The sequence below is a fragment of the Pecten maximus genome, chromosome 14 (assembly GCF_902652985.1).
Source record: "Pecten maximus chromosome 14, xPecMax1.1, whole genome shotgun sequence".
In the NCBI taxonomy this organism is placed as follows: domain Eukaryota; kingdom Metazoa; phylum Mollusca; class Bivalvia; order Pectinida; family Pectinidae; genus Pecten; species Pecten maximus.
The window spans coordinates 19,966,594-19,990,920 of NC_047028.1; the positions used below are offsets into that span (position 1 = coordinate 19,966,594).

A 24,327-nucleotide genomic window follows, 5' to 3' on the forward strand; every position below is an offset into this window, starting at 1 on the left:
CAAGACATTCCGGAACTAAGGCGGCCATTTTTACGTTGCGTGTAAATCGGAGTTTCCTTCAGGCAAAATATTTCTTATAGCCTAGATCAGATGACACGTCTGAAGTCGACAAGGACGTTACCACAAAACATGCTGAAGACTTTATCCATTTTACTGGGACTCGCTTCCCTTTCTTCCGCCTTTTACCTGCCAGGTTTGGCTCCAGTAACTTATTGCAAGCAAAAGTCGGAAAACTGCAAGGTAATATTTTTTGACGTTTACAGTTCATGGATAGCCTAATGTTGTTACGTTAAAAGAATACTATCAGTAATAACATATAGGACTGTAATTATGTCACCATAGTAAGATGATAGCTAGACCCACGACGACAGACCAGCGTTAGAAACTAGCAAATTAAGCATGTAGGCCTAGTTTGAGAGTGCCCGGTTCGAGACTAACGTGCACTATCCACGATATATGCGATATGACATGGACCGTTTGGCAAGTAATGAGTGACGGAAACAAACTTTTACAGAATCATTTAAACCAGTAATGAAATATGTAAAAACAACATTACTTTGCTTACAATATGATGGTTTTACGGTAAGTTAAAATTAGAAACTGAATCCCGGAAATGTACTGGATTAGTAAATATGATAAGCCAGTAGAATTAACAAATAGCCCATTTAGCTAGTCTCGTGGACTTCCAGCGAAATAGTTACTAGCCTTAAAGGATTTCTCTATCAGTTACTTGAACATCAGCCTCATTAGAATTTAGAGAGTTCATGTGATGTATCCCTAGCTAGTAAGCCTAGTGGGTTGATGAAATATTAAAGCGTCATTCGTTCATTTGATTGGCAGGTATGAGTTGCACAGTAATTTATAAGATTGATAAACGAAAGCAGCTTGCATTGATATTTCATGACTTAATAAATGCAAGTCGGAAGAAGAAAATTGTAAAGTTAAGTTTAAAATGATTTTGGCTGTAACAAAGCTATACCTGTATTGGCATATAAAAGGCAAGTTTGTGTATCATACGCAAGTTGATGGTTTTCCCCAAACTATCTATGGCAACAACAATACTCTTGCTCAACCATGATGATATTGTGGTACTTGTGTACAACATTTCTTCATTGAACTATTATAAACCTTTCCTTTTTTCAGACTGAAGTGAAGATCTTCGTTAACAGACTCAACTCAATTGAAACAATTGTACCGTATGAATACCATTCGTAAGTATTTCATTAATTCATGAAAATTTGAAGAAAGATTAAAGGAATTTATATTAGGTTTGTTTAGCTTAATTGTCATTTACTTGAACATAAACTATTCGAAAAATGGGAAAATATATAATTATAAATTTTCTTTTCGTCGGCTTCCACCTTTACTAGGATGACCTATAAAGATACAAACATTACATTGGTGAAAATATTTTTTTTGCAGATTTGACTTCTGTACCACAGATGAAGATCATTCTCCTGTGGAGAATTTGGGACAAGTGGTTTTTGGGGAGAGAATCCGACCATCACCCTATAATGTAAGGAACATATTCTCTTTTGTATTTTGTATTGTTTTTTTAACGACTGGAATCCTAATTATACAACACTGATCTTAATCCCTCTGCTTTGAATATGGGTTTAATAGATTTTAGTATGCATGAGGCTGTTTCAGCTACATGAATCCATAATTAAGTGGAAATGTGTATTTGAACACTCAAGATTCATTTTTAAGTTTTTTTGTTGTCATAGGCATATATATATACATATATGAACCAGGAAAAAAATAGTAAAAGTAGAAGGTCTTGAGAAAAGAGTATTTTGACTACAGATACAACTACTTTACATCGAATTAGATAAATAATGCTTTACAACTAAATGTCATTGTGTTTTACTGCTGAGGCTGCTCACCTCAGGTGATAGTACATGTACAAGTACTCATCTCAATTCAAACATCTTTGATGTAGAACATATATATATCGTTTCCAGGTGTAATTTTTGATTTTTTTTCAGGCCACATACATGATAGATGTCAAGTGCAAGGTGGCCTGCTCAAGGTCATATCAGCCTAAGCAAAAGGAGTCATTATCCAAACTGAAGTTTTTGAAAAAAGGGATTTCACTTAACTACCAGCATCATTGGTAAAGTTTTTAACTTAAATATGTTCTGGTTACAGTTATCTTTAGTTACAAATCAGAAATTTAATTTAGTCTAAGGATTATGTCAAAATTTTAATGGATGTTCTATAATATATAGGTATAGCGGTGATTTGCATACATATATATGAATGAATTAAATGATATATTATAATAGTTATATATCTTCTTTAAAAAAGAAGATAACAAGGAAGTCAAGTGCATATATTATGACTTGTGAAATTAGGAAGAGGTGAAGGCATTTTTCAAAGTCCTCACTTCCTTAAACTGATAAGTATAATTTCAATTGTGAGTAGAGGCAAATCTGGATTTAATTGTACCATATGATGATATCGATAAATAACGCTACCTGTCTCAAACATGGCATAATTTGTTGTTGAGATCTTAGCGAAAGGGGTCCTAAGATCCTTTTGGACTGATAATTCATTGAAGGTGAACAGCAATTTGACTCAGAATCTTTAGATAAAAGAAAAAAGCATTTTGCAGTTGGAATCATCAAATGAGAATAAAATTTTGGTGTGAGAAAATTAACCCGAATAAACAACATCTGGGAAAATTGTTAATTTTCTGTTACAGGATTGTTGATAACATGCCCTTGACCTGGTGTTATGATGTAGAACAGAATGAGAAATATTGCTCCAGAGGATTTCCAATCGGATGCTACGTTACCAAGAATGGAAAGAGGAAGGATGCTTGTGTCACAGATGTAAGTCTAACATCCTATTAGGCAGATTTACAGTCTTGTAAATTGGAACAGAATCTTATTCAATACAGTTCTTATATTTTCTTATTGCTTTGACAAAAGGATTATTTATTTTCATATTTTTACTTTGATAACATGTTCATCATTAACAAAAGGTTTCTTGCTAGCTATCTCCAAAAATATGATTACTTGTATTGACATTAGGTTTATCAACTCAGATTTGCAGTACAATACTCCCCAGCATCTTTTCACAGGTTTATATTATATCAAGGCAATGTATAGCACATAAAGTAAAACCTATTATATGCGACCTTCCAAGGGAGGGGACGAAAGAGGTCAGATGTGACATTAATTTTGATCTCTTAATCATGGTTCAGGGAACTAGTATAGTAATAAACATTTGGGGGCGGGGTGATATGGTCATATATGAGAATAAGGCAGGTTTTTACAATATTTATTGATTTACTCCTCAGTATATTCATAGTTATAGGTAGAAGCTAGGGTATGAAGAATTTGTATACTATGCACTATGTGTATGTATTTGTTAAAAACGACATAGACTTCTCGTGAAATAAGACAAACAGGGAGGATTAAAACTCTTTTAACAAGCCTTGGTTACAGTCATTGTGATATCTGTTTTTCAGCCACGCTTCAGCGAGAAGGACAGCTACTACATCTTCAACCACGTGGACATAACCATCACCTACCACTCTGGGAAGGGAGAGGAATGGGGAGACCAGAACAACCTGGGAGGTCGCATAGTGTCGGCAAAACTTGTCCCTAGAAGGTTTTTATCAGCAATTATTGGATCAAAAGTGACTATGTCATAAGTTGATTTTTCTTTGGATGTATAAGGCAACTCGGAAACCCGCAGCTGTGATAATAAAGCTAAGGCAGCATATTACTTATTCTCCTTGTACAAAACACTGATATAATACAGAGCAATATGTAAGCATTGTATACTGGGTAGGTGTTGTCTACTCAGCCTCCTGCAACTGTAGAATTATAACTTAACTCAATGGTAATAGGTTATAGTGTGCTTTGTGAATTGTCATTAAAGCACTAGTTCTGTAATTAAGAAAAATATTGGAGTAAAATAGGGTTCAATGAAAGTAAGAATTTTAGACACACATCTAATAAAAATTTAATTTATATTTAATGTCAGTATTAAGACGACTGACCTTGGTGCTGATGGCTGCCAGGCTAAAACTGCTGATCCTGCTCTGTTCCTGACTGGAGGTGGCGATATTGCCAAGCCTTTGACCTTCAACTTCACCTACTCACTGAAATGGAAAGTAAGTAACCTGTGTTTTCCTCCCTTGTTCTGCTACTGTATTTATCTGTCCGTAAACCCATGTATCATTAAACCTATCTATTCTAATACAGTTCTGCCTGTTGTCTGTTTTGTACTTTTCCCTTTTAGTACACTTATCTCTATTTCCGATTTAGCCATACTGATATTTCCAGATTTCGGAGCTTCTTATGAGGTGATGTCTTGCATTTTATCTCTAGGTTTCATGCACAGTTGGATTGCATATTTATTTGAAATTTTATTTTGCAGGAAGACAACTCCATTAAATGGTCATCCCGATGGGATTATATTCTTGAGTCCATGCCTCACACAAATATCCAGTGGTTCAGGTAAATTAAACATGTTGACATTTATGTCAAATGGTAATTCGTGAAATAAAGTCAATTATAATTCTAATGGTACTTTAAGGTGGTTCCACACATTTTGACCCAAAATTTTCCTATCGTTTAATTTTCTTTAAATTTTGTCAACTAAAATAAATGTATACACACTGTAAACAAGCGATTTTGTTTTAAGTTTTGACCACCAGTTATGGAGATATGGCGTCTCAAATCAACACATCCTTTAAATTCTTATATAAACATCAGTTGAAATTCTTTTGTTTTCTCAATTAGAAAGGTGAATATAAAAATTCTGAGCTTTGTCATTTAATATATGTTTACTGAGGGAGAAATCCAATTTAATTTTGTTTAAAGGCATTAAAAAGAATGAAAAATATGCTACTTATTAAGACATAATCTAGTGAATATTTATAAATTGGATTTAGCATTGATTGGTTTATATATTTGTTATTTTGCAGCATCATGAACTCTCTGGTAATCGTGCTGTTCCTCTCTGGTATGGTAGCTATGATCATGCTGAGAACACTGCACAAGGACATTGCCCGCTACAACCAAATGGATAACTCTGTAAGTACAGGCCTTTGTGCCATCCAGAGAAACTTCATCTGTATCAATGTCGCTATTTGTAATGGCTAAATGGTAGCATTTTTGGTCTGTATTTTGTCTGGCTGTAAGTTAAAACTTATACTTATTCAATTCTTGCTGAAAATGGTCAGTAGATAAAGATAATATTTTTGGCTTATGTGATATCTTTCATCACTTAATAATTCATACTTATTGTCTGGTTCGGGCTGTTCATTTACCGCTCCACCAAAAGGTAAGGACATCTTTATGCATGAACAGCCCACGGTCTTGTGGTACAGAAGGAGATTACTGTACTTACTGTGAGATATTACTATTTTTATGGTGAAAGATTTGGTTCATTGTTAATTTTCGAGACAGCTGTTGTTAAAGTCAAATCTTTGTGTGTACAGGAAGATGCCCAGGAGGAGTTTGGATGGAAGCTGGTCCATGGAGATGTATTCCGACCCCCGAGAAAGGGCATGATGTTGGCTGTCCTCAATGGAAGTGGTGTACAGGTGTTCTTCATGGTCCTTATCACACTAGGTATGTATGAATTATCATTCTAAACTATTGCTTTATATTAATTGAAAATCAATTAAATGACAGAATTTAACAATCAATTATGAGATATCAGTTCATTCCCAACACTAGAATGGTAAATGCTGTTAGTTCAAAATTCTTAGTGAGAAAATAAAAATTATGAGTTATGCTTGATGAGTGGGCTTTGCATGCATTGAAATATAACATTCATCCTCATTTCAGTATTTGCGTCACTTGGGTTCCTGTCTCCTGCCAACAGGGGAGCTCTAATGACCTGTGCCATGGTGAGTTCTGTAGTAAACTGTATCTACTCTCTACAAACCAGTTATGTACTTCCCTCTACATAGTACACCTGTGCCATGGTGAGTTCTGTAGTAAACTGTATCTACTCTCTACAAACCATTAATATACTTCTCTCTACATAGTACACCTGTGTGGGAAATGAACAATAATGGAAAAAGATTTCTGAAAATCAAAATTTGTGGTAATTTTGATGATTTAAACAATAAGCTTTTAGAATACTCTACTCGTGCTTGTCAGTTATATTGTCTTTATACTACGTCAGGGGTGTATCATCTGTATTGTTTCTATTTAAGGTTCTTTATGTGTGTCTGGGAACCCCAGCTGGATATGTATCTGCCAGGATTTACAAAAGTAAGCAAACAACAAATTGATGGATGCATCTAATAAGTTTATTGCACATGTTGCTGCATTTTTATATTACAAAGTGAAGTATTAGTTTGAAATGAAAAATCTTAATACAAAAATGTAAAGAAAAAGGTCTTGGCTGTAATCCACGTTATAGTAATGTGTTTAATTCAAGTTATTACAACTTAAAGGGAAGTTTCTGTTATGAATATAAAGCAAGCATTTTAAACAAAGAATATTACAATGAAAATTTAAACATATAGATGATAACATCTTTTAAATAATACTGTTAATATATTTATATCTCTAAAAAAAAGCATTTAGTCATGTTCATCAATGTAATCATTGTTGGTATAAGGCATTTGTTTAAGGAAGGGAGATTACTCTAAAAAATATTTCATGACATGATACAGACAGTGCAATATTAATTTACTGTTTCAGTGTTTGGAGGGGAGAAGTGGAAGTCTAATGTTATTATCACAGCGATGTTCTGTCCAGGGTAAGTTAATTATTTTGTAAGTTTGAAGAAACAATTATTTGTTATGCCCGCCTTTAATGTTAATTGATAGCATTTTTGCAAATCCAGTATTAAAGAAGTAATGCAAAAGATTTGCATTGTTACTTATTTCACAACAGATATTGTTTTGGAGAATCCAGTATGAATTAAAGAGAGTAGCACGATATTTGTGATGTTAATTATGTTTTCCCTGTTGTAGAATTGTATTTGGAGTGTTTTTCCTGATGAACCTCATTCTATGGGCTAAAGGTAGCAGTGCTGCCATCCCCTTCTCTACACTAATTGCTCTCCTTGCCCTGTGGTTTGGTATCTCTGTACCACTCACCTTCGTCGGAGCCTACTTTGGATATAAGAAGAGGGTAAGGCTGAGTTTTGTAGTAAATTTTCAAACCAGCTATTTATGAAACTGTTATTATACCCCCGTAACAAAGTTAGGGGGGGTATACTGGAATCAGGTTGTTTGTCCGGACAACTCCTCCTAAACCAATCGGCCGATTCCAATGAAACTTCACACAAATATTAATGATCATGTGTAGATGTGCATGCTTTTCTCAAAATTTTGGTTGCTATGGCAACCGGTCACTATAAACAGGTTTTCCGATAAGAACCATAACTTTAAGTTTGTCCGGACAACTCCTTAACCGAAGGGCCGATTTCAATGAAACTTCACAAAAATATAGAGGACCATGTGTAGATGTGCATGCCACTTCCTTTTTCTCAAAATTTTGGTTGCTATGGCAACTGCTCGCTGAATTCTCTTTATTGTGAACAACACATATTTCAGACATTCTGAATTTCAGAAATATTGGCATGCATGGGTTATCTAGACTTACTTAGCCTCTAATTAACAGTTCCAATTCACCATTGACTCCTGCAGATTGCGGGGGTATTAGTCAGCCAACCTGGCGACAGTTCTAGTTTCCATTGAGCAGAATTTTTGCATCTCGGTCTTCCTAAAGTTTTGTATTGTTCTGTAATATTTTTTTAACAGATTCAGTCTTGTACTGATTGCACACTTTTGTTACGTAACCAAAAAAAAGAGAATTTATTAAACTGCTTATATTTCATAAAAAACATGTTTCTATTACAATAGACCTGAGCAGTAACATGTACTTTATTAAGAATTTGTTTTATTACATTTCAAGATTATGATGTCAAAAGGTGTTTTACTGCTTCAAAATGATATTGCACTGACTTCAAGTGATGCATGTTTGCAGTCAGTGGTTCATTTCACTTTAGTTTTCTTCATTTCATTATGAGATTCTAAACTTTGATATTTTAGGCCATAGAACATCCAGTGAGGACAAACCAGATTCCACGTCAGATTCCTGACCAGTCTTTCTACACCCAGCCCTTACCTGGTATTGTGATGGGAGGTGTTCTTCCATTCGGCTGCATTTTCATTCAGCTCTTCTTCATACTCAACAGCATTTGGTAAGTTAAAGATATACTTCACATCACTGTAAAGTACAAGATCCTTTTCGTTTACGTATTTAAATACCTTGTTGTCTATCTAAAAATGTAGCATTTTGACAAGCTGTTTTCAGGTAGGAATCTTAACAGGTCATGCAGTTGTTAAAACATATTGTGAAAGTCCTTTTTAAGGCTCTTCAGAAAGTAGAATGAGATCATTAAATCCATCCTTATTTCGTACACAAACATTTTATGTTCAGTAATTAGTATTGTGACCTCATAATCATGATAATAGAAATGTGGGATAATTTAATATATGTTATATTTACAGGTCTCAACAGACATACTACATGTTTGGGTTCCTTTTCCTGGTGTTTGTCATCCTCCTTGTCACCTGCTCAGAGGCCACCATATTGCTGTGTTATTTCCATCTTTGTGCAGAGGTGGGTGCGATCAGAAATAAATTTTTGGCCAGCCTAATCTCATTTGTACCAGAAATTTTGATCCACTCTTTATTGAGAGAGTTGTTTCCCTTTGTATACTAGATATACATAGAAAATGTTCAGATGAATTCCTCTTGAAGAAAATTTAAAAAACTAAAATTTCAAGACATTTCCACAATGTTTTCTGCCTTCATATGTTTCTCCAGGCTACTTGTGTTCAATTCTGATCACCAGTCCACCTAAAACGCATTGCAAAAATGTCTTGAATGTTCTTCCAACAAGTATTTGTATGATTTAGAACAATAAACAACGTTGCAGACAATGTTCCATAATGTGTGGTGAATTGATATTAACAACAGTGAACAACTCTTTAAGTTCGCCCTAACACCTGTGATATTAATTTTGAGAGTTGTTGTTCGTTTTTTAAGCTATTGTTTTATTACCAGTTGAGAGATATAGAGGTTTTATAAAATGGGGGTCATATAGTGTTACCAATGTGCATCCCGTTGTGTTGCTTTGCATCACATGCCAAGGTTTCTGGGTGTAAAGTGGCAGTGGGGATATTTGTCTTTCAGACATTTTCTAGATACTTTACAGTTATATTTGATCAGAAACTTGATTGACTGTTGTAAGTCTTGTAAGTCTCTGTCGGCCAATCAGACCTTGCCTGACAACAGTGTGAAGCATGAATTACTTGATTGACTGTTGTGAGTCTTGTAAGTCTCTGTCGGCCAATCAGACCTTGCCAGACAACAGTGTGAATCATGAATTAGGTGATCTGATTAGCTATATTTGACCAGTGTGATTTGTATTGTAGGACTATCACTGGTGGTGGCGGTCATTCCTGACCAGTGGATTTACTGCTGTCTACCTGTTTGCTTACTGCATTCATTACTTCGTATCAAAACTGGAGATCCACGACACGGCCAGTACAATGCTCTACTTTGGATATACCTTCATTATGGTCTTTGCATTCTTCCTGACCACAGGTAAGAAACAAAACTTATAATCCTAATGTAGTTAGTAATAGGTTTACTACTAACATAACTTAGCTTAATAAGTTAGGCTTTGTCTCACTGAATATAAGTGGGTTTTTTTCTGCATTCCTGTTATGTAAACCATGAAACTATTAAAAAGATACCTTTTTAACTTGCCAGTTGATTCTGTATCACAATTTTAAACTAATTTTGATTTGAAAGCTATATTAAGATTTGATAACTTGATAGTGATGTTTTGATTATATGTTCTCTCATTTTTGCTGTGATAATAAATGATCCAGTGATATGAAATTTACCTCTACATCAATACTCCTGCCACCATTCTATGATCTTGGATTTTGCGATGTTTAATCCCAAACACACAAACCTTTCACCAGATAAGTGGTTTTACAGTTTCTGTTAGATAAGAACAATTTTGATCTTATAATAATCACACTGTTCTAATTTTCAGGATCCATAGGTTTCTTCGCCTGTTTCTGGTTCACTTCCAAGATTTACAGTGTTGTGAAGGTAGACTAGAGACAAAACAAGACTATCTGACCTTGGTCTGACCTTGGTCTGTGGGTGATCACTTCTTGGTGTAACTGCCTAACATAATGGATACTCCATGTCTTTCTCTTCATCATCATTCAACACTGGTCACATCAGACGGAACAACTTGAAAATAGAAGACTACAAACAAGATGTCAGTTAATACTACCCAGTGTTAGTGCAGGGTGTCCAATATAAATGTTCCCTTACTGATTAGTACTGAGTATATTGAATGAGATCCGTCGTAATTATGAGGTATTTGTGAATGTCAATGCATCAAAAGAATACTGATTCTACAAGTGAAAACTTATAAAATATGAATATGTGTTACAACAAATGATAGATGAGAGATAATTGTTCAAGTATAATAATATGGTTAAAATAAAGAGAGTCAAAGTCAGAGGCTTTAAACATGAAAAAGCTATGGAAATTATAGTAATTGAATTATATATGTCAATATAATGAGAAAAAATAGTTTGGAAAATATTTTTTTATCACTTGACTTGTGCGTCTAGTTTGTTGCCCTGGATTTTCATGTTTTTATGTCCTTTCTGTAAATCATTATTGTAAATACTCACACTGGTGTCCCATGTGCTATTACCAGAATGAAAGTTTTTAAATTATGATTTAATTATCAAGATTGAAAGGTTTTTAATATTCTCTCTTTTCAATTCGTACAAATTGTTAAATATAATTTAATTTTCCTTATGCTTGAACAAACCCAATTAAATGGCTTTATATCTCGGTATCATTGAAGGTATTCTTGGGAATTTATATTAGCCCTTACAATATGTATTTATTAGATTGCTTTTCTTTTAACAAACTGACCATCTTGGTGACAAATTCCTTGATAATAATATTTCAATAACAGTGTTGTAAGAAGATGTTTGAAGAGGAAAACAGTTAATTGAATTTTGTTGGGTGATATATTATTCAATTTTTTATGAAATCCTATTTTAATATTCTCAAAGTTGAAGTAGAACATAAAATTCACAAAATATTTTGGTGCCATTAATATTGCTGTAATTTTGTGGTGAGATAAAAGACAATGCTACCAGGTTATTGTAATATTTTTTCAATAAACCTGTATATAATCAGTTATACGCATTTAATTTTTCATGAATTGGAAAAAGGGGTGGATTTTTTTTGTGTGCCTATTTTTTTCATGTAAAGACTAGATGAGATGATTGAACTTTTGTATATGTTAAACTTGTGCTATTGATAATAACACTGGGGTTTCGCACACGACTGTATCACATTCCTATATTTACTGTTTTCATGTTTTTTATCACCAGTAGATAATGTTATAATATTTTCATTGAAACCATCTGAGTTTTGCACTGTTCCTCTGGAATACTTATTAATTCCCTTATGTGAAATACTATCATTAAAAAACTTTCATGCGGATTTATTATGAACCCTTATCAATACTTTTGATACAAACTATCATGTGTATTTCTCCTTATCAATACTATTGATACAAAACTATCAAGTGGATTTATTCCCTTAATACAAAACTATCAGGTGGATTTATTCCCTTATCAATACTATTAAAACAAAACTATCAAGTGAAGTTATGCCTTTAATAATGCTATTGGTACAATACTATCCTGTCGAATGAGGTTTTTCCTGTCAGTAGAGAAATTACTTTAAAGTCCCATATTAATCTTAATTGTTCTGATTTGAGGTTAATCAAAATGCTGTAATTATCCAAAAATCTCTAATAAGTAGATAAGATGTTAAATAGTAGTATCTTTTTTAATTCCGTAGATCCATGGCAATTTCTGGTTTATTTTTAGTGTTAGAGATTAAAATTATTATGAGTTTAAGATAACTTAACACTACACGCAGAAGTACTACATTTAATGAAATGCAGATTCTCATTATACACTGTATAAGACCGGTGTTTTAAGATTGGCAGAAGTACGGTATGAAGGACAATTTTAAGATTTGGATACACACCTATAGCATGCTGTGTCTGTGCCATCAGATTTGTTGAACATAATGAATTTATGTGTGCCTTTAGCATTAATACAGAGTAAACTACAAAATGTATATTAGCAGTTAGTTTGACAGGTAAAGAGCTTTGTGATAAGTTTGAATTTTTGTATTAAAAGAAATTGTTTTTCTAACCTGTCTGACATTTTAGTCACTTTTAAGATTATAAAGTAAATTATTGTTTTTTTTGTTAATATGTGCTAGTATCTGTACCACAAATATCCCTAAGAAATTACTCGCTTCTATTGAATAAAAAAGGGTAACAATTTCTAGTATTGATAGTTGATACTGTCATATTTTAGGTAACTGTTGGACTTAGGTTGAAGTTTTTATATACATGTAACTACCAAAACAGTGTGGGGAAAGAAATTATTATTCTGAAAATAATTTGAAAATACTTTGTTCAGAAATTGTGATAAGTATTGCAACAACTTACATCAGGACCAAGTTATTTATTACTTTTTTTTTTTTTTTTTTAGAAATCCATACCTTTACTGATTATTGGGCAATGAAGGCCAACAAGCTTTCTTCCTCATTGCGTATATTTGTTTGTTTGTTTGTATAATGTATGAAAGATTATATCATAGATATATGTCACAACTATTAACAATTTCTTACTGGTATGCACTATATATATATGTATATTTTGACCAGTGATGTCATTTCTTGCTTGTGGTATGTACCCATGTTTGAACAAGATTTACTTGTCAGCTGTGGTCTCTTATCTACTTAATTTAACATACTGGATTCGGGTTGGATCAAGGCACTGGATGTAGGATGTCTATGATAAAAGTTAGTCTTATTCTCATAATAGCTTCCTTTCAAGTTAGTTTTAAACTTCGACTGTTAAAACTGTTAAGTTAGTGGCACCTAGTTTTAAACCTTGACTGTTAAACTGTTCAGTTAGTGGCGCCTAGTTTTAAACCTTGACTGTTAAACTGTTCAGTTAGTGGTGCCAGTTACGAACTCAAGGCATTGGTATTTAGTTTATTTAAAAGTGATGTAATATTTCACTAAGGATTTTTTAATGGCGACATTTAACCTACTGTAAATACAGCCTCTAAGTAGATTTACTGTTAGGATTAATGTAAAACTATAGACTATTCCATAATTGTTAGAGGTTAACACTGAAAAATACTTCTAACGGCCATCGCAGTAAGCATGATAACATCTGACCAACTAATTTAACTAGTGGTTAGCATAATATCCATCTGATCAACCAACCAGCGGCCTATGGTGTTATAGGAGTCACAATTCCGTCCTACAATAATACTTCTAACATGCTTCTGAGACATTTAATTTATTATCAAGTAAACAATTTGATTTACCTTAAGGTAAAATTGAGTATTAAAAAATAATATCACAATTAAAATCGATAAATGAAAAAGTATAAAATGTTGATTAATATTTATTAATAATCAGGAGTAAGTAGGGCTAACAAAGTTTTTTGTGGTTGAAACCTACCATGAAAATGTTTCTATTGATGGCCGTCTGGAAAGTCAAGTATTATCGTTCAACATTGAAAGGAAAACAAATATGAACTAGAATTCAAATGAAATATATTTCAGATTTCAAAATTTCTATTGATGGACCTATGCGAAGAAAAGGAATTTGAAATTTTAAGTTCGGAGTGAGCATCATAAGATGGATCTAGGAGACCAATAACGGTCCTGATCACAGGTCAACAATGATACCCATCCAGGTGTAAATATGAGAGAATGACACGTGCAGATACTAGACATATATTTTTGATTAACTGTATTTTGTTGGGTGTTATGTAAGTTTTGTTTTTTGAAATTATGAGGTATTTTGCTTTGTACATTGTAGATATGTATAATATATATTAATTATGGAATAAAGAGTGTATGAAAATACATATAGTATACATTGTGTAGTTTTATGTTATGTATTTGTGATGACATAATCAGTTAGTTTTCCCTTTGTTTCCATTGTTTATTATTAACTATCAAAATATCAACTGTCTTTTCTCAGCAACTATAATATTTGATATACTGCCTACACATACAGATATCAAACAACCTATGTATGACAATTAGTTGAGCAGCTCAGATTTGGTGATTGAAGTAATGCTGTGTGTTCTGTTGGGTACTTTAGAGAGGGGTGTAGTGGTTGTGATATTGTACAGAAGTAAATAAAGCTAAATGCTGTATTTGCATGAGGAATCTTATGCTAGCTTACAAATACTGCATGCTTCAAAATACAGAGTTGGTTAATGAATCTCAATCTTTGATTATACCCCTTTAAAATTAGAACATAAAGTGCTTTTCAAGCCAATGTCATGTGCAAGAAAATACTGGTGTTGTGCAAGAAGTACTCTAAGCTAGAGCTTTAGTGACTTCGTTCTTCTACATAATCGAGAACAATGCTCTATTATTGCTGTCCTGCCGTTGTCCTTAGCTGCAGACCAGTGTTTGGTTTGTTATTTTGTTATGTGGTAAATGTGTGTACACAGTAATGTTTGTACCCGTATTGTACCGATCACTACCAGTTATGCAAAACTGTAAATAAACTGTGTATATCCTGTTATAATTAATTTGCTTGGTTATTGTTTTTATATGTGTATGTGATATGCTTGAAAGAATGAAATATCAAGTTCCTTTGACGGAGAAAAAACATTTTTCATAGAATTTTACTTGCTTAAACTTCAAATATTAGATTTTTTTTATGGTAAAAGATACATTATATTAAAAAGTTGGTTTTGAGTTAGAATTATTTCTCATGATGTAAGAAAGATCGTTTTAATAATCTTATTTTGTAGCCGAATTCACCAGGACGGATAACAAGCTAGTCCTAACTTATTGATAATTTGCCCCATACATGTGTTACTTGTATCACATTTTACTGTAAATTTTACAGGCCAAAGTTTGTACTCTTATACTGGATATCTCTGAATCTTTATCAGTAACTATTGTCGATCACAAATTCTTGTTTTCAGTAGAAACTCTTTTGACTTTGTAATGGTTAACATTTATAGGATATTTAAAAAGTAGAAAAATATGGTGAAATACATTCAACATGAATGGTGTTGAAAGTATAAGTAGTGTGTTTGTTATTACTTATTTAAATGCATTACTGAGGGTTTCATGTGTGGAATAAATTCGTTATTTCATATACTTATGATGTCTTTTTTATTTTTGTAAGTTATGAAAAATAAGTGTCGGGTGAAAATGTCAAAATTTATACCTAAATACGTATGATATACTACTTGAAATCTAATCCCGACCTGTTGTTGTTCACAATAATGTCTTTCCGAGTGATAATAGTCTCTGAATCTCGCTCTGATACAGGTCTCGCACAACTAATTATTTCAATGTATGCTATTACCAATGAGTCCATCCCCTAAATCTTGATTTCCCTACCAGAAAACTGATGTTATTGGATAGGTTTAATAGCATATAAGAGCACACTAGTACTTGGAAGACAGTAACCCTGATATTTACAGTGGATTTGGGAATTCCTGCCTTTTAACACCTGGAATCTTACCTCTTTCTATTTATACCAGGAGTGTATATTTTTGATTTTCAAAATGTCAAGACCCTACTCTTTATTCTCGTATAGAGAAAGTACCCATTTCAAGTATCATTTACTCAGGAAATAGCTACAAACCTAAGAAACACATTTTCTTCCAGGACTTTGTTCAGCTTCACCAGCTGATTGACTGTGAATTAGTTGTGCTCGGGTTCTGCTATAGAAACAGTGATAACACACCCTCTGCTATTACTAGTATATACTGGATATACATTTAATTAGTAGTAGAGGGTCCAGTATACATGTTATTAGTAGTAGAGGGTCCAGTATACATGTAATTAGTAGTGGAGGGTCCAGTATACATGTAATTAGCAGTAGAGGGTCCAGTATACATGTAATTAGCAGTAGATGGTCCAGTATACATGTAATTAGCAGTAGAGGGTCCAGTATTCATGTAATTAGCAGTAGAGGGTCCAGTATACATGTAATTAGTAGTAGAGGGTGTGTTATTGTCTCTATGTATCATTACGCTCTGAAGATGTTGTAACCCATGTACTAATACCTGAACCTGAAGATAATACTGAACCCTAAATACCACAGGGATTTGTAGTTAAAAACAGCAAGCATACTGGGTATTGCTAAAGCAATACATGTCCCCTACAGACCTCTGTTTAATTGCCCAGTAACACTAAAGGTAATTAGAGCCAAAAATGGCAAAAACGAAACATCAAACAATCAAACGAATTGTTTAAAAAATATGATAATGATAAAGTATATTAGTACACTCAGTGACGTACTAGTATAACATTTGAAATGACAAATTTGGCTATGATTACTCATTTATATTATGGTACAGATTTTACGTTAACCGTTTCGAAAAGAAGTTTTATACTTGTAAATAATAATGCGGTTAAAGAAACTTTTCTTTGTAGGTTGCAGACCAATACAATCTAATAATTAAGACGTCTTAACAATAAATTCCAGTTTTCAACTTTTATCTAGCTAGCTTATATTAATTGAACCTGTGTTTTTTATACTTGGCTTTGCTTTGTTCTGTTTTTACTATACAAATATATCTACTTTATTCCTTCCAACAGGTAACAGGAATCGGTTTCATCAATATCACTTAAAATTGTCCATGGGAAAACATTTGAAATTACGGAAGGTTCCTTAACTAAAATTTTCCCTTAAACTCTGTAGTCCTTTAATTTTAGGTTAAGAAACGCTGATGAAACAAGACCCAGATCGTGTGTTTTACATGTATAGATCTATCAACATGTACTTATTTTCAGAAAGAGTAAAACTTCGGGATGCAGGAAACGACGATAACGGGGATTTTTTCAGCATCGCTGATCTACGTGTCTATATTATAATTATATAATAAGCTGCGATTAGGTATAGCTCTGGACGACGGACGGACGATTTCTGACAGATGGTCGTCAGGAAAGTGTCAACGTCGGGCTATAGTCTTATAATAATATAAGATTTCGAAGGTAACAAAATTTTAAATATCCGGTAATAAAAGTTAAAAATAACAAATAACGAAAATGTAAATATCCAATAATAAACGTATAAATCGCGATATGAATTAACCTCATAAATTTTATATTACAGGACTAGACTACGGACTGAGTTCTGACAGCAAATGGTCGTCCTGCGTGTATAGAAAACAGTGTATGATCTTGTATATGTTTCCGGTAAGTACGCAGGTATGATGGGTGTACATCTATATATATACCGATGTGGGGTTCTAAAGGACACCACTGTATATAGATATGGATGATTTAAGCTAAAATATGCATACAAAGGTAGCATTAAAAGCAAGACAGGTTATACGGATAATAACGAAAAGTGGTGCACAATATCCAACATGCCACTTTAGAGTAGCGGCTATACACCAAAAGTACAGGTAAATTGAACTTTACAATATTGACGTAATTAATCTTATATGGTTGTTTGCATTAATTAGTTCCTCTCAAAAGAGTACTATAATTATTTGATATAATATAACACTTCAAAATCACACCAAGTTAACTATTTCGTGGACCATGATCTTACAGTTAATTAAGGACTATTGCCCGTGTCATTCAGCCGTCTTTGATGGTAGTGTAGAATAATTGAAAAACAAATCCTATAGTGTTATTTTTGTGGGCTTTCATGAAATGACCACCGGTCCGGAACTCTATGTCCGCTTGGCTCTATATGTTACTGTTGACGTGAAAAATAACGGAGACTACTACACCTAAGGGGCGCTGTCTAGCTTTTTTTACTGATTTTCCGAAGAAGTAAGTTCCTATTCCACTACTAAAAATCAACAATGTCAGGAGAGTTCATTATAAAAGTGCCTTCAATATGCCATCATTTATTTATTTTTTTCTGGAAAAAAAAATGTATTTCATTTTGACCTACTTTCTTTGTGTACACGTATATTGCAGTCTGAACCATCGGCACTTTCCGTACACTTTCGTTTAGTGCCGACAGTTCCCGATTCGTGTCAGATCCGAAGACCACTCGGACATCATATAGGGTCATTTCACCTAGCTAAGCGATTGATATGAACCTTATGAAACATGCTTGTACTATTATTTTTTGCAGCCATTTAATTCAGGTCAGGACAAAAATAAATTAAACGGGCGCGTCGCTCATTCGTCTTTAATATCTTGTTATCACTACTATTCCTGAATGGTTAAGAGAAAATTAAGACGTTCAGTAACTATAGGTACAAAATAGAGTTACACTTATTTATTCACTTTCTTCTTTATTTAGTGTGTTTACGTAAATGCACATTGCACATATCAACTAATTTACTAAAATACGAGATAAAATTCACAGTTGGACAACAGTAATCTGCATGTTTACCTCAAACTTGCATATTAAAGTTATGGATTTTGGATATTAATTCGTCTTTAATTCATATGAGATAACAATGGATAGAAATATATACCTGACTGGAAAGTCTACATTAATCTCAAAACAACACGTGATCGTGACTACCAATGTTTAATGACGTTTCAGGGTCATGGAGACTGTGCAGGTTACCGATAAAGATGGCGAGACATTCAATATGCGCACGTACGGGGGCATACAGTTCCCGGGCTTCTCTAAAGGAGATCTGAAAACACGAGTGGACACGTTCAAATCCATCAAAGTTAGGGAAGATGACGTCTTCATAGCGTCATATCCTAAAGCAGGTAATAATTGAGACAGCTCTATTTATTTATATTCATCACATAACTTGACTCTACTACCACGGCTATGTCACAAAATTGTATCGTTTCAAGATTTATCTAAAACTTTAGGGCAATTGCCTAGCTATTATAGTATAACAGAGCAAAAGTACAGCAGAGATACAATGCAGAATAATGTATAGAGAATGAATCCCTTATGATATACATACAATATACAATTATATCAAATCAAAACATATTGAAGCAGTCCTTATTTGATCCGAAAATATATTTATCTTATGCACATAGTTCATTAAATACTTTACAGTTAGAAGCTGGATAGCCTTAAAAACTGAAGCGTTTTTCCAATATCTTTTTATATATTCAGTTCTAAGATTCTGAAATTTGTTACAAGTGTTTATGACAAAATGAAATTCATCTTCCACCTCAAGGGAGTTATACATTGTGTATTGTAAACTTCGTGTGATATTATGACGTCAAGAATAATTACGTCTTAATAAAGTCAAAGTATTGTTTTGGAAGTGGTAAACTTATACGGTTGAGCTTAATTAATTTTGCGAATCTGGAGTTTTCGCTTTTTTTCTTCTTCTAATAATCAAAAGATGTATGACTTATGTGATAAAAATAATTTTACACTCGTATTAATTATATCTGGATATGATAAAACTCGTTTAAAATTATTGTTACTGGTCTAAAAGCTCGTGCCATATCAAAACTAACTTAAATTAAATTCCATTTTACATTGAAACTCATGTAATACCCTCTACTTTCTAAGTGTATATTCGTTAAAGAAAAATAATTATTCAGATTTTTTTTACAGGAAAACACTGGATATACGAGATTACCAACATGCTACTTACCGGAACGGTGGACTATATGACGTCATACGCTACGTCAGGATCTCTAGGGGAGACGTCTTTCGAGGATATGAAGTCACCAAGAATTTTAGTCAGTCATTTTTTATTTCAAGAGTTTCCCACAGAAATATGCAGTAAGAAATGCCGTGTAATTTACATCAACAGAAACCCGAAGGACTGTTCCGTGTCGTTCTACTGTCACCTAAAGAAAATGGTGGATGGCAGCTACAATGGCACATTTGAAGGATTTCTACCTCTTTTTACAAGTGGAAAAGGTCACTATAATTCATTTGTAACCATGAATTTAAATATCTATAAATGAACCTGCTACAAAATGCATTTTGTATCAGGGCTCCGATTAGTATTTCGGTAATTCGGAGAGAATACAGAAGTGCCAATCATTCTGCAAAACCATAAATAGAATTTTGAAACTGATGAAACTATAAGGGTTGGGTGTGTTGTGGGGTTGGGTGTGTTGTGGGGTTGGGGTAATATGACTGATAGAAAGAAAATTGTACAAGCAGAATAAGTCTGAATTTCAAAAGGCTTCAATAAGCGGACGATGTCTTCTGTGGCACCCCACCGTGTAAACCCAGTAATGGCAGGTCCTAAATTTGGAACTGGTGCATGGGTGATAACGAAGAAGCTAAATGAATACACGATTTGTATTAGAACGTAAATTTATATTCAAATCATGCAGCAAGATCATTAGCGTGGGTCGTTAATTTTAAGAAGTGTAAGAAAAGTTAAGAATATACACGCTGAAATCATTTTTCTAATTACGAAGAAAAATGTCGCAATTTCCTAATTAGATTATTCGATCTTCTTTTCTCCCATTATTCACAGAATTATCCCCGTTTTACCTGTTCAGGATTTCTCCGCTAACCTCTGGGGTTTGATTTAGATAGCACGTGTTTGCATTCTGCACCGGAAGTTAGAACTACTTTTTTGCGCACGTTGTCTGCTATTTGAACAATACTTGAACATTAATGGTAAAAAAAAAAAGAAAAAGCATGATGGGAGAAAATTGATCAATGATCACCACTCTACCTTGAGAAAGCCTCGTGTTTGATAATCAAGAATATCACCCTGAGGGTTGGGGATTTCTCTGCCACACCCTCAAGGTAGGGTAAGATTCTATTATTCTATCACAACTGCCCCTCTAGGTGTCCATACTTGCAGTCTGTAGATTAACCGAGAAGTCCTAAAAGACCGAAACATTTGTATGTGTTTATAATCCGGCATTATTTTATCATTAACCCTCTGTTCGTGTTGTTTTAGTTCCTTACGGGTCTTGGTTTGAACATACACGACAATGGGAGGCGGCACTACAGGAGCAACACAATTTGTCGATATTGTATCTGAAGTACGAAGACATGAAACGGGTATTATTACTGATTTGATTTTTAGTTAAACATGTCTAATTCAATTTTAGTTCATGTTATCTAATAGACGATTTGTCACTAAAATCCTGTCAGAGTATCTTTTCGATTCGACAAGTCATCTCTTCAACGGGATGTTGTCTTTCTGGCTATGAGATTCATATTTGTCGCTGGTTGATTTGAAGCCCCGTCAGATGGTTACCAGTCACGAACTGTCTGTTTGTATATGATTAACTATCTCCCTCAGTGTATTGCACTATGAGGATATTGAATTAACTATTCATTTGTATTTACGTTTGTTTTTATCTTTTTTTTTTTTTTTTTTTTGACAATCTTTTGTATTTTTGTGTACATTTATCAAATCAGTGGCTATAGCGATACCTCTATAATCCGTTATTGTCTTCAACCATCCAGTATATAGAGTGGTCTGGTATATTTATATGAATATTTATCCCAACAGGACCTGTTAACAAGCGTACGGAACATTGCAAGTTTTCTTGGGGTTGAAGACAATCCTGAATTATTTGAGAAGATTGTGGAGAAATGCGACTTCAAGAAAATGAAGAATAGCGGTACATTTGGCGCCCCCTGGAAATCGCTCACAAAGGATGGTACATCTCCTATATGTAGGAAAGGTAGTTCCTCGTGATTTCTAGTCTTTGTTTCAGTACAACTAATAGTAAAGATCAAGGTCATATCTATCTTCCTACAGGTCAAGGTCACTAGGCCAATATTCCATCAACGATCACAGTATTTCCTGTATAGCTTACCTCCATTCATTAATCTTTTTATATATATATATAAAAAAAAAAAAAATATTATTTATCACATGGATGTAAATGAAGCTCGTCTATCAAATGCAATTTTATGTTTTAACTTCTATCTGGGATATTTTTTCTGACTGATTTTCAGGTGAAGTTGGAGACTGGAAGAATTGGTTTACGGTGGCACAAAACGAACAATTTGATGAAACATACCAGAAGGAAATGAAAGATTCGAAGTTTACTTTCCAATACACGTGATAGACCTAGTTTTGTACATTAATAATCTTATCACTGTTTATGATCAGAAGCATTCTATTGGTAGTGATCGTCATTACGGGAAATAACTGACAAAAAAGGACTATCAAGGTGCTCTTCGCCAAAATGAAATGATATTGATCCTGTAAATGCACATTAATCGGAGGTTTAGTTAATCCCATCTTGTGAGTTGTATACAACAATATATGACTTTAGCTAAATTATCAAGTCCCTATCACACTCAAACGAAGACCATGTAGATCGCACTACATTCTGAAAATTAAAAAAAAAAACCATAGCGGGGACGTGGTCAATCTTGGCAATTATGCAGGTTTAACGTCCTTATAACGTCCCTATCCAGTTCCTACCCCGATCACACTAATTCCATACCACATGATCACATGTGCACCACACCCAATGCGTTCTTACTACGTTCATTTAATATTCAACCAAACAGATTTCTCTACCCGTGCACCCACATGTGCCACGCACCTCTGGATCTGGATCTTGATATTAATCAGCATCCACTTACAAATAAACACTACGATGGACGATTGATATGCTATGAGCCTCGTATTGAAGGAGGTACTCGATGATGTTCTTTTTAAGTCCTACTATTCTCTGACGTGTACCCAAGGACTGGTCTCATTTGGTTAGTTTGAATCGACGAGGTAGCACTCTAAAGTAAACAAGACAAGCGGGTTTTGCAAAATGGACAAAATCGGTGAAAAAACAGTGATCCAATATTTCCATAAAAATGTTTAACACCTAATAAAGGATATCCATAAAGATATGGTAGCAACACTAGGGAAATATGTCCCTTCATATGCTACAGTGAAACGGTGGGTGGCGGAATTTAAGCCGACTCAGCCTTGAGGATGACCCCCGTCCTGGAAGGCCTGTCAATGTTGCAACCCAAGAAATGGTAAATAAAGTTCATGATATTTGTATGACTGACAGACGAGTCACGGAAAGATATATAGCCAGTAGAGTTGGCATTTCACCGGAAAGACTACATTCCATTCTGACCGAGGATCTTCAGAGATTTGTTCCTTTGGATGAAACATGGGTCCATCATTTTACCCCAGAGGCCAAACAACAATCGAAACAATGGAATCACCATGGCTCTCCCCCGCCAAAGATGGCAAAGACTGTTCCATCAGTGGGGAAGTTATGGCCTCTGTTTCGTGGATGCATATGGTATTCTGCTGATAGATTATCTCCAAAATTGTCAAACAATCCATGGCACATACTATGCTTCACTTCTGAGGCCGATACGGGAACATATTAATCTGAAGCGCCGCGGAATACTCACTAAAGCAGTCTTTTTCCATAATGACAATGCTCCTGTTCACAAGTCTGTCATTGCAATGGCTGCCATTCACGATTGTGGCTTTAAATTGATTGAGCATCCGCCTTGTTCACATGATCTCGCTCAATCAGACTTTCATCTATTTCCTAAACTGAAAACAGCTATTTCAGTCGCCCACTTTCAGTCCGATGATGACATCATACAAGCAGTGGATGACTTTCTGAACAACCAAGAAAAGGAGTTCTATAAAAGAAATATTCAGACCCTTAAACACCGCTGGCAAAAGTTTATGGATACTGAAGGGGATGATGTTGAAAAATAATATGCCCGGCAAAATCCAAATCCTTCAATATGAAGCCCACAACATATCAATCAGCTCTCGTATTTCGTGTTGATTTTTCTGTCATTAGTCCATCATATTGGCCAAAGGCGAACCCAGCAAAGACTCAAATGAGGACTTCTAATCGGTGTTGAACGTGGCATTGGTGCAGTAAAGAACCTGCTGTAGACGTGTCATAAACGTAGTTAGCACAACCTGAACGCAAATACAATCTTATGTAGTCTTCAACAACATGACATGGACGAACCATTGTCACAGTACAATAGTAGAGGTCGTACTGGGAAAGGCATTGTTGAGACAACACAACAACAAACTTTTCCGTCTCCGCTTCGGTTTTACTGTGTTACTGAAGTCTCCATTAGGTTTTGATTACGTCATCACTACGGCAATGCCATCCTTCATGCATATTAGGTTCTTACTGCATCCTGTTCAAAGTTCACGTCCATGGGGACCATGGCAACGTCCTTGTCGAGTTTTATTGCGTTCTCACTACGTCCTCCGATTTTTCTAGGACCTTGTTGGACGTGATGGGAACGTGACCGAGTTTGATTGGGGTTTAATCGGGCTTCGTTATGCGTTACAACGCGATTCATGTCGTGTG

The 24,327-nt window shown here is 34.3% G+C and overlaps 2 protein-coding genes across 2 annotated transcripts; both read left to right on the forward strand.

The window, feature by feature from the left end:
• LOC117341660 (transmembrane 9 superfamily member 2-like) lies at positions 1 to 15,273 on the forward strand. The gene is made up of 18 exons (XM_033903522.1): positions 1 to 240; positions 1,144 to 1,211; positions 1,423 to 1,516; positions 1,989 to 2,116; positions 2,708 to 2,837; positions 3,479 to 3,621; positions 4,000 to 4,129; positions 4,396 to 4,475; positions 4,946 to 5,054; positions 5,462 to 5,594; positions 5,814 to 5,875; positions 6,188 to 6,245; positions 6,681 to 6,738; positions 6,956 to 7,115; positions 8,039 to 8,190; positions 8,501 to 8,612; positions 9,430 to 9,601; positions 10,062 to 15,273. The coding sequence occupies exons 1-18, from the start codon at positions 91 to 93 to the stop codon at positions 10,127 to 10,129; spliced, it is 2,007 nt and encodes a 668-aa protein (XP_033759413.1). The 5' UTR covers positions 1 to 90; the 3' UTR covers positions 10,130 to 15,273.
• A 2,561-nt stretch (positions 15,274 to 17,834) lies between these two features.
• Positions 17,835 to 22,739, forward strand: LOC117341587 (sulfotransferase 1E1-like). The gene is made up of 6 exons (XM_033903440.1): positions 17,835 to 17,913; positions 18,644 to 18,819; positions 19,637 to 19,948; positions 20,955 to 21,058; positions 21,516 to 21,690; positions 21,968 to 22,739. Exons 2-6 carry the CDS (start codon positions 18,648 to 18,650, stop codon positions 22,075 to 22,077), a joined length of 873 nt encoding a protein of 290 aa, XP_033759331.1. The 5' UTR covers positions 17,835 to 17,913; positions 18,644 to 18,647; the 3' UTR covers positions 22,078 to 22,739.
• The last annotated feature ends 1,588 nt before the right edge of the window (positions 22,740 to 24,327 follow it).

Bases quoted from the DNA above. Each gene is read 5' to 3' on its own strand.
- LOC117341660 (XM_033903522.1), top strand. From the start codon at position 91: ATGACACGTCTGAAGTCGACAAGGACGTTACCACAAAACATGCTGAAG. The intron at 1,517-1,988 runs GTAAGGAACATA...ATTTTTTTTCAG, and splicing joins TCCGACCATCACCCTATAAT to GCCACATACATGATAGATGT. The intron at 2,838-3,478 runs GTAAGTCTAACA...TCTGTTTTTCAG, and splicing joins AGGATGCTTGTGTCACAGAT to CCACGCTTCAGCGAGAAGGA.
- LOC117341587 (XM_033903440.1), top strand. From the start codon at position 18,648: ATGGAGACTGTGCAGGTTACCGATAAAGATGGCGAGACATTCAATATG. The intron at 18,820-19,636 runs GTAATAATTGAG...TTTTTTTTACAG, and splicing joins AGCGTCATATCCTAAAGCAG to GAAAACACTGGATATACGAG. The intron at 21,691-21,967 runs GTAGTTCCTCGT...ACTGATTTTCAG, and splicing joins ATCTCCTATATGTAGGAAAG to GTGAAGTTGGAGACTGGAAG.